At 47.9% G+C, this 10,572-nt stretch overlaps 1 protein-coding gene across 2 annotated transcripts in view; it reads left to right on the plus strand.

Annotated features, from left to right (window-relative positions):
- The window catches only part of LOC115083504 (zinc finger protein OZF-like), a 29,361-nt gene extending 19,736 nt beyond the window's left edge, over window positions 1-9,625 (plus strand). Inside the window, exon 2 of one of the 2 annotated variants that reach the window (XM_029587362.1) lies at window positions 7,492-9,625. In XM_029587362.1, coding sequence (XP_029443222.1) covers window positions 7,492-8,828 — 1,337 coding nt within the window. In that variant the 3' untranslated portion in view covers window positions 8,829-9,625. The remainder of the gene's footprint in view (window positions 1-7,491) is intronic. The other variant, XM_029587363.1, reaches the window with a different exon arrangement.
- The last annotated feature ends 947 nt before the right edge of the window (window positions 9,626-10,572 follow it).

Genomic DNA, 10,572 nt, shown 5'->3' on the forward strand with positions numbered 1-10,572 from the left:
ACAGCGTTAGAGCATAATTTAATGGAGAAAACCCCAAAAATAAGAAGAATCTTACCTCTACAGACGGGCCCCGCTCTCCTGCGGTGACACCCTCGGGTCCCTCCCCAGTTAAGAATTCCCGAGGTGATTTCCGTGATCCCTCGGAGGTGAGCCTTGGTCTGGCGGCCGACCCTTGGCGGGGACCTAGCCCCTGATTTCGGGCGCGGCTGAGAGGCAGCTGGTGCAACCACGAGCACAGCGGTGAAGGTATTTGCCCTCTCCCCCACCGCCGGAGACCGCCCAGAACGAAACCGGGACGCGCCGAAGACAAGGTAAGGTAGAAATCTTGTTTAAAGACTCCAGTCTCCGAAGCTGGAGGAGTCGCACAGGTCACTGGCCGGGACCAGTGCCACCGGGTTGATCCCCCCTAGCAGGGCTCGACCCCGGTTAGAGCCAAGGGCTGTCCCACTTGGGGACCCTCCGAAGTGGTGGCCATATTGCCCGCATGGTCGCTGTCGCCATTTTGGCCCTGTTCGCCGCCCTGACCGCCGTCTCAATCCGTGCGCTTAGGGCGAGTCGTGCGCACAACTTTACTTGCACGCACAACGTATACACTCAAGTGCTGCACGCAGAAGTTAGGCACGCAACTCGCGCTTACTAGGCCAGGCGCATAACTGCGACTTGCGTGCACATCCATCCACACTCGCATATCCGACGCACGAGATTTTACGCGTCTATATCGATGGCAACACCAGAAAAAGAAAAAGAACTCAAGGTTCAGGGCCTCTGCTCAGCATGCCACATCAGAGCCGCACAACACGAAGAGGCCGACGCCCTGTGTATCCAGTGCGAGAAGGCCCTGGGGGATCAAGCCCAGGGCCAGCCCCATCCGGGCCTGAGTGCTAGTTCCTCAATAAATACCCCGGACTTAGCAAATCCCAGCGAGACCCCCCCTCAAACGGGGCCCCCCAGGGACACAGCGCCTCTTAGCTTGGACCCAGCGTCTCATCTCCTGGGTGGAATTTTTCAAAGGCCTACACACCTTCATTCATATGCAAACGGAGCCTCCGGTAATACGACCACAGCCCTTACCAGAGGACCGCTACGCTCTGGGCCCTGCTAGGCCCAGGGTAGTGAATCCACCATCCGGAAGCCCCACTTTCGAGGACACGGACATTTCGTATGAGGAATCAGAACTCCTGGAGGAAGGGGAACTCCCGGGGACAGAGCCTCACCGGACCATGAGACGCTTCTTCACCAAGGACGAGCTTCCAGACCTGGTCACCAGCAGCCTGAAGGAACTTGCAATCCCGGGCCCAAGTGCCTCGGGGGAACCTAAGACGAACCCTCTGCTAGAGGGATTCTGCCAGACCTCCCGTCATTTCCCTTTGTTACAAGCCGTTCAACTGCTAATTGACCTGGAATGGACTGCTCCAGAGTCCACATTCAAAGGGGGACGGGCTATGGCAGCCATGTACCCTCTGGACCCGGCGGCCAAAGACCTTCTGACAACCCCAAAAGTGAATGCTATGGTCTGCGCGGTCTTTAAGCGCACTACTATCCCAGTGGAGGGAGGTGCAGCACTCAAAGATGCGCAAGACAGACGTCTGGAATCCATCCTTAAACAGTCTTTTGACGTCGCCGCTATGTCCCTACAAATAGCAGCCTGCTGCACTGTTGTGACATGTGCCCGCCTATCACAGACCAGGAGCAACACTCCTGGGGAAGCCATGGAATCAGCAGTATCATTCCTCGCGGACGCTGCTTCCGACCTGGTACGCACCGCAGCTAGAGGAGTGTCATCAGCTGTGGCAGCCAGGAGACAACTCTGGCTCCGAAGCTGGTCAGCCGACGCATCTTCCAAATCGAGGCCCACAAAGATGCCCTTCAAGGGATCCCTCCTGTTCAGCAGTGAACTAGAGAAACTGGCTGACAAATGGGGCGAGTCCCCACTACCGCAGCTAGAGAAACCAGTGACCCTTCCTACGATCCTCCAGGGGCAGAGGTTCACAGCGCTTCAATCCATACAGAAATAATTATCAAGCACCCCGCCCTACAGGCAGGAATCAGCCCTTTCGGAACAAGCACAACAAAAGGGGAACCAGCTCGGGTCCAGGCCCCAGCCGCACCCCACAATGAGATTCTGCCGACCCGTCCAAGGGAAGAATCCATAGAGGGCAGACTAGCCCTATTCTACCACAGATGGGTCGAGATAATTTCGGACAAGTGGGTCCTAACCATCATTCGAGAGGAGTACTACCTGGATTTCCTACGAACCTCTCCAGACAGGTTCGTGGAATCCCCCTGCCACAACCTCTCCAAGAGGGTGGCAGCGGAAGCTACACTGACCAGGTTACTGGCCTCGAGGCTATAACCCCAGTACCTCCACAAGAAATAAATACTGGGCATTATTCCATTTATTTTATCGTCCCCAAGAAAGAGGGCATGTTCAGGCCCATTCTGGACCTCAAGTCGGTCAACCGCCACCTGAGGATTCCCCACCTCCGCATGGAAACCTTATGCTCTGTAATAAGGGCGATACAACCAGGACAGTTTCTCACATCCCTGGATCTTTCAGAAGCCTACCTACACATCCCGATCCATCAGGAACATCAGCGCTTCCTACACTTCAAAATCATGGACTGTCACTACCAGTTCCTGGCACTACCTTTCGGGTTAGCCACAGCACCATGGACGTTCACCAAGATCATGGTGGTGGTGGCGGAGGCAACACTGAGGAAGGAAGGAATTCTTGTACACCCATACCTAGAAAGTCACCAGGCAACCAACAGAGTCAAAACTCTACTGGAGAGCCTTGGTTGGGTGGTCAACACAAACAAGAGTTGTCTGCAGCCTTCACAGTCTCTGGAATACCTAGGAGTCTGATTCGACATGAAAGAGGACAAGGTCAGCCTGACCCCCACAAGGAGATCGAAATTGTGGAACCGGCTGCAAACCATGCTGAACGATCCTCGTCCCACAGCATGGGATTACCTGCAAGTCCTCGGGCTGATGCCATCCACCCTGGTGGAAGTTGTGCCATGGGCGTGAGCCCACATGAGGCCCCTACAGCACTACTTCTCTCATGGTGGAGCCCACGGTCCCAGAACTACACCGTACGTCTATCACATTCTCGGGCAGAGTTCGGACCCAACTACGGTGGTGGCTGCAGGCCAGCCACATGAGCCAGGGATCAAGACTATCCTCCCCAACCTGGACCCTACTCACCACAGATGCCAGTCTAGGAGGATGGAGAGCACACTGCAAGGAGTTGACAGCCCAAGGGCAGTGGAACGCAGAAGAGGCGGGATGGAACATCAACCGCCTAGAAGCGTGGGCAGTCAGACTAGCCTGTCTGCGGTTCGCTCACAGACTCCGAAACAAAATGGTCAGAGTAATGTCGGACAATGCCACGACAGTGGCCTACATCAACCAGCAGGGGGGAACCAGGAGCCAACAGGTGTCCCTAGAAATGGACCCCCTGATGGCATGGGCGGAAGCAATCCTCTAGGAGATCTCCGCCGTCCACATTGCCGGGAAAGACAACATCACAGCAGACTTCCTCAGCAGGGAAAGTCTAGACCAGGGAGAATGGAGGCTGTCGTCCGCAGCCTTCCAGTTGATAGTGAATCAGTGGGGGACACCAGACATGGACCTTCTGGCAAACAGATCCAATGCCCACGTATCCAGATACTTCAGCCGCAGGCGGGAACCTCAGTCCCAAGGGATCGATGCCCTGGTACAGACCTGGCCTCCGGGGACTCTACTATACGCCTTCCCGCCGTGGCCCCTATTGGGCGCAGTCATTCACAAGATACATCTACACAAGGGACTAGTTCTTCTGGTGGCTCCGGATTGGCCAAGAAGACCCTGGTATGCAGACATGAGAAGACTGCTGGCAGGGAACACCCTACCCCTGCCCCCACACAGGGACCTGCTACAACAAGGTCCGATCCTCCACGAGGACCCAGCTCAATTCTCTCTTACGGTCTGGCCATTGAGAGGACCCGCCTGAGAAAGAGCGGATACTCGGGGGCAGTAATCGACACTCTCCTCCGAGCACGCAAGTTCTCCACATTGCTAACGTACATAAGGATCTGGAGAGTATTTGAAGCCTGGTGCGAAGACCACATTATCAAGCCATGCTCATTTAACATTCCCGTGATCCTGGAATTCTTGCAGAACGGACTACAGAAGGGTCTGTCCCGCAACTCCATCAAGGTACAGGTGGCCACATTGTCATGCTACGGCTCCAAGAGCGAGGGCGACAGCATAGCTTCTCACCCAGACGTGTCACGCTTCCTGAGAGGAGTGAATGTGGCTCACCCCAGGGTCCATCCAACTATGCACGGTTCCCTCCTTCCTCCCCAAAGTGGTCTCACACTTCCAACTTAACCAGACCATCTCGCTACCATTGACGGATGGCTTGAAGAATTCGGAAGAAGCCCGTAGTCTGCACCACTTCAACATTGGCAGACTCCTATCCAGATACCTGGAAATGTCCGAACCAGTACGGAAAAACGGACCACCTTTTCGTCCTTCACAATGGAAAGAGACAAGGGGAAGCGGCCTCGTGGGCAACCATCGCCCACTGGATCAAGGAAGTCATCAAGGCATCTACGTAGAAGCTGGCAAGCCACCACTTCTACAGGTCAAGGCCCATTCTGCCAGAGCCCAGGCAGTATCCTGGGCAGAAACGAGAATGTTGTCACCTACCGAGATTTGCAGGTCAGCTACATGGTCCTCCACCCATACCTTCTCCAGATTCTACCGTCTGGACGTTCAGGCTTGGGAGGACACTGCATTTGCAAGGGCAATACTAAGTGGACCATGGGCAGCCTCCCACCCGGTTCGGGAGTAGCTTTTATACATCCTATTGGTCTTGAGTCCATCTGCTACACGCTAGGAAATGGAGAAATTATTTACCTGATAATTTCGTTTTCCTTAGGGTAGACAGATGGACTCAGCATCCCACCCTTGCCTTCCGTCACGCATGGTCTTTCAGATGATTCTAGGGAAAGCCATGTTTTCATTTACTTAGGGCATCCACCCTGCCGGATGTCGACGCTTTCCGGTTGAGTACACTGGCGGTCTCCAGCTATAGTCAATCAACCAGTTCAAATTAACCAAGTTAATCAAGTTTGAACGTTTAACCAAGTTATGAAGTTAATCAAGTTAACCAAATTATTAAGTTAATCAGTCAGTCACACATATATCCACAATGCTTTTCGAGGAGAATACTGAAGAGCTGCTCTTCCTGCAGGGATATATGTACTAGGGGCTGACGTCAGATTGAAATCTGATCCGTCTCCAACTGCTAGCAGGAGTACACTATACCCATTGGTCCTGAATCCATCTGTCTACACTAAGGAAAACGAAATTATCAGGTAAGTAATTTCTCCAATAGTTACCAGCCTCTTCTCTGCTCCCACTCTTGTGAAGCAGGACACCACCGCTCTTCTCCATTCACTCGACTCCCCCTTCCCCAAAGGTTTCCCCAGTTCCTTACAAAGCTGAATCCCTCTTCCCTGCACCATTGTCTCATCATGAGAGGCTTCTAGGAAAAGTAAAAAGTCATGGGATAGGTGGTGATGTCCTTTCGTGGATTGCAAACTGGCTAAAAGACAGGAAACAGAGAGTAGGATTAAATGGACAATTTTCTCAGTGGAAGGGAGTGGGCAGTGGAGTGCCTCAGGGATCTGTATTGGGACCCTTACTTTTCAATATATTTATAAATGATCTGGAAAGAAATATGATGAGTGAGATAATCAAATTTGCAGAAGATACAAAATTGTTCAGAGTAGTTAAATCACAAGCAGATAGTGATAAATTGCAGGAAGACCTTGTGAGACTGGAAAATTGGGCATCCAAATGGCAGATGAAATTTAATGTGGATAAGTGCAAGGTGATGCATATAGGGAAAAATAACCCATGCTATAAGTACACAATGTTAGGTTCCATATTAGGAGCTACTACCCAAGAAAGAGATCTAGGCGTCATAGTGGATAACACATTGAAATTGTCGGTTCAGTGTGCTGCAGCAATCAAAAAAGCAAACAGAATGTTGGGAATTATTAGAAAGGGAATGGTGAATAAAACGGAAAATATCATGCCTCTGTATCGCTCCATGGTGAGACCGCACCTTGAATACTGTGTACAATTCTGGTCGCCGCATCTCAAAAAAGATATAATTACACTGGAGAAGGTACAGAGAAGGGCTACCAAAATGATAAGGGGAATGGAACAGCTCCCCTATGAGGAAAGACTAAAGAGGTAAGACTTTTCAGCTTGGAGAAGAGACGACTGAGGGGGGATATGATAGAGATGTTTAAAATCATGAGAGGTCTAGAACGGGTAGATGTGAATCGTTTTTTTACTCTTTCGGATAGTAGAAAGACTAGGGGGCACTCCATGAAGTTAGCATGGGGCACATTTAAAACTAATCGGAGAAAGTTCTTTTTCACTCAACGCACAATTAAACTCTGGAATTTGTTGCCAGAGGATGTGGTTAGTGCAGTTAGTATAGCTGTGTTTAAAAAAAGGATTGGATAAGTTCTTGGAGGAGAAGTCCATTACCTGCTATTAAGTTCACTTAGAGAATAGCCACTGCCATTAGCAATGGTTACATGGAATAGACTTAGTTTTTGGGTACTTGCCAGGTTCTTATGGCCTGGATTGGCCACTGTTAGAAGCAGGATGCTGGGCTTGATGGACCCTTGGTCTGACCCAGTATGGCATGTTCTTATGAAGCTCTGCCTGCCTTTGGGGGCCTGCGTGTGGAACAAGGAGCATTTCAGAGAATGCCACCCTGGAGGTTCTGGATTTCAGCTAAGAACCTAAATTTGGCTTCCAGAACCTCCCTCCCATTCTGTCAATATTTTCCCAATCAGATCATTGTAGCAGAAGAAACCAATAATGCAAAATACATGACATTTACTTGTACTCTCCCTTCTACTCCAGGTGCCTCTTCTTTTTGGGGTAGATTTTAAAAGATGCGCGTGCGGCCTACATGTGCAAGCAGCTCATTCAGGAATGGAAGAGGTTCTTGAAGAATAATCCCCCATATAAAAAGGACAGGAGAAGAAAGACTTGTTTCCAAGAAGTTCTGACCCCCCTCTTGCCAAGCTGTAGGACCCTTATAGGTTTTTCCCTTAATTAAGGGCTGAAGTCACATCCTGTAGCTGTGAAGATCCATGAAGAGCTGTGTATTACCAAGAAGACCTGTGAAATTATTTCTAAATTAGTTAATTAAGCCTCAAAGAATCAGGCATATATTTAACTTAATACACAGAAAATGGTCCAATCAGTGTATTCACTATAATTTCTATAACTTTACTATTTGCATATCCTTTTAAGCAATTCAATGTAATATAGTTCAAAGGGGGTTAATACTGGTTATTTCTTCAACAATTCTCCAAACATCAGAGATCCCATGTGTGACCCCTGACATCTGGTTATTGGACACTTTCCTTACTCATTATTATACAATTAATGTTTTCTTTTTATATCCAGCAGAGGATGAAGTCAGACAGGAAGGGAAGAAGGAGAAGAATCGAGAAGAACCTCCTAAAGAACTAATACAGATCCCAAGACGATCGGGAAATGGCTGTGAGAATGTTTCCCAGGGGACTGAGAAGAGAAAAATTAGGAAAAGTAATCAGGAATCCGAGAAGAAGCCAAAAGACCCTGCAGGAGATCCATCGGACAGAGGCACTGAGTGTGAAAGAAGTGATATTGAGCTCCTGAGAGCCGAGAGACCATTCCAAAGTAATAACAGTGATCACATAACATCTAAGCTCCACGAAAGAGAGGGGAAAGGGACGAAGCCCTTTGTGTGTGACACCTGCGGAAAATGCTTGACAAGGAAAGCACATTTAATATTGCATCAGAGGATCCATACAGGAGAGAGACCCTTTCCATGTGCTGAATGTGGGAAGTGCTTCAAAAGCAAGCGTAACCTAACTACACATCAGATAACTCATGCTGAGGTGAAACCCTTTCGTTGTAGTGAATGTGGAAAGAATTTCATTAGCAGGGATAAACTATTGACACACCAAAGAGCACATATAGGTGTTAGACCCTTTTCTTGTACTGAATGCGGGAAAAGCTTTAGATGCAAAAGTCATCTAATAAGACATCAAGGAACCCATATCGATGTGAAACCTTTTCGATGCTCTCATTGTGGAAAAAGATTTAATTGCAAGGAAAGTCTAAAAATACATCAGAGAATCCACATAGGGAAGAGACCCTTTTCATGTGTGGAATGCGGGAAAAGTTTTGCTCATAAGACAGATCTAGTAATGCATCAGGGGACCCATGCTGGAGAGAGACCCTTTCCATGTACAGAATGTGGGAAAAGCTTTTCTTTCAAGAGTGACCGAGTAATGCATCAAAGAACCCATACCGGAGAAAGACCCTTTCCATGTACAGAATGTGAGAAAAGCTTTTCTTATAAGAGAGACCTAGTGGTGCATCAGAGAACCCATACTGGCGAGAGACCCTATCCATGTATGGAATGTGGGAAAAGTTTTGTTCGCTCGATAGATCTAGTAAGGCATCAGAGAACCCATACAGGAGAAAGACCGTTTCATTGTATGGAGTGTGGGAAAAGCTTTTCTTGCAAGAGTGTCCTAGTAATGCATCAAAGAACCCATACCGGAGAAAGACCCTTTCCATGTACAGAATGTGAGAAAAGCTTTTCTTGTAAGAAAGACCTAGTGGTGCATCAGAGAACCCATACTGGCGAAAGACCCTATCCATGTATGGAATGTGGGAAAAGATTTGTTCGCAAGGAAGGCCTAATAAGGCATGAGAGAGCACATGGGAGAAAGATCCTTTCCATGTACTGAATGTGAGAAACACTTTTCTTGTAAGAGAAACTTATTGGTGCATCAGAGAACCCATACAGGAGAGGTACCAGCTGATGGTGAATAAAACATCAGCTGGTATCTCTCCTGAAGTTAGCAAGTAGCACATTTAAAACAAATCAGAGAAGGAGGAAGTGACGTCAGCCTAGCTGATGGCAGCATAGTTTGAGAGCTCCCCCGTTACCCGAAGAAAAACTACAATTTAATCGCACCAATTGTTCTTGTCCAGCTCTTTTCTTGGTCGTACTGCCGAGCGGCAAGGCTCTAGAGATGGCTGGGAAAAAAAAAGTGTTGGATTTTAAACGCTTCTCATACCGCGGAGTGTCTGAGCAGGAGAGGCCCGATGCGGAGCAGACCTCCGAGATCGATTTGGAGGCGGAGCAGCATGCTTCGGATGATGAATTTAACGTTACCGCGGAGGAGGCTTCGACGAGGTCAGACTTCCGGAACTGGTTTTGTGCTTTGAGAAAAGACCTGAAAAGTCCCAGGGGATGATTGCAAGCCCAGGAACAAGTGTGGATACACATCCTGTTCTCACTGTCTGAGTTGCGAGAGAGAATTTGCTGACATTCTCCTTTTTCAACCAAATCCGCGTATTCCATCTACATTTCTTCACTGCACTGAGGACTTCCATGTTCCAGCTACCTTATAACTCACTTATGATAAACAATTTGTACTACTCATGATGATGTTCACCATGCCTAAGGGGGGAGGGGGGGGATGATGGTAGGGGTTACACTGGTAAGGACATGTTGTTTCGTTGTCTGACTTGTATATCTTGTATGGTTATGTTGTTACCAATAAAAACTATAAATAAAAAAAAAACCAAATCAGAGAACATTTTTCATTCAATGCACAATTAAGCTCTGGAATTCATTGCCAGAGGATGTGGTTAGGGAAGATAGGGAAGCTGGGTTTAAAAAAGGTTTGGATAAATTCTTGGAGGAGAAGTCCATAAACTGCTAACCTTTAAAAAGGGGGAAAGCAGACTGTCACTGAGCAACGCATGGTTCGGATTCTGAAGGTCAATAAGTAACTCCACGGCTGTATGGAACAGTAAGTACATCTATGGTTATAGCACTAAACTTTCAAAAGGGAAATTTTGATAAAATGAGAAAAATAGTTAAAAAAAAATTAAAAGGTGCAGTTACAAAGGTAAAAAGTGTGCAACAGGCGTGGACATTGTTAAAAAAAAAATACCATCTTAGAAGCACAGTCCATTTGTATTCCTCACATTAAAAAAGGTGGAAGGAAGGTCAAGCGATAGCTTCTTTCACCTTACTTTTTAGCCATGTTGCCAATTTTAGGCAAAAGATCTTCAATCAAAAATTCGAAGAAGGATCAATCAGAAGAAAATAGGATAAGGCATAATTGCTGGCAAGTTAAATGTAAGACACTTGATAAGATGGGCTAAGAGAGAATATGAAAAGAAGCTGGCCATAGAGGCAAAAGCTAACAATAAAAACTTTTTAAAATATATCTGAAACAGAAAGCCTGTGAGGGAGTCAGTTGGACTGTTAGATGATCGAAGGGTTACAGGGGCACTTAGGGAAGATAGGGCCATCGCAGAAAGATTAAGCTATTTCTTTGCTTCAGTGTTTACTGAAGAGGATGCTGGGGAGATAAAGGTGATGATTCAGATCAACGGAACCAAATCACGATATACCTAGAAGATGTGGTAGGCTTGATTGACAAACTGAAGAGTAGCAAATCACCTGGACCAGAT

The sequence above is a fragment of the Rhinatrema bivittatum genome, chromosome 2 (assembly GCF_901001135.1).
Source record: "Rhinatrema bivittatum chromosome 2, aRhiBiv1.1, whole genome shotgun sequence".
Taxonomy (NCBI): domain Eukaryota; kingdom Metazoa; phylum Chordata; class Amphibia; order Gymnophiona; family Rhinatrematidae; genus Rhinatrema; species Rhinatrema bivittatum.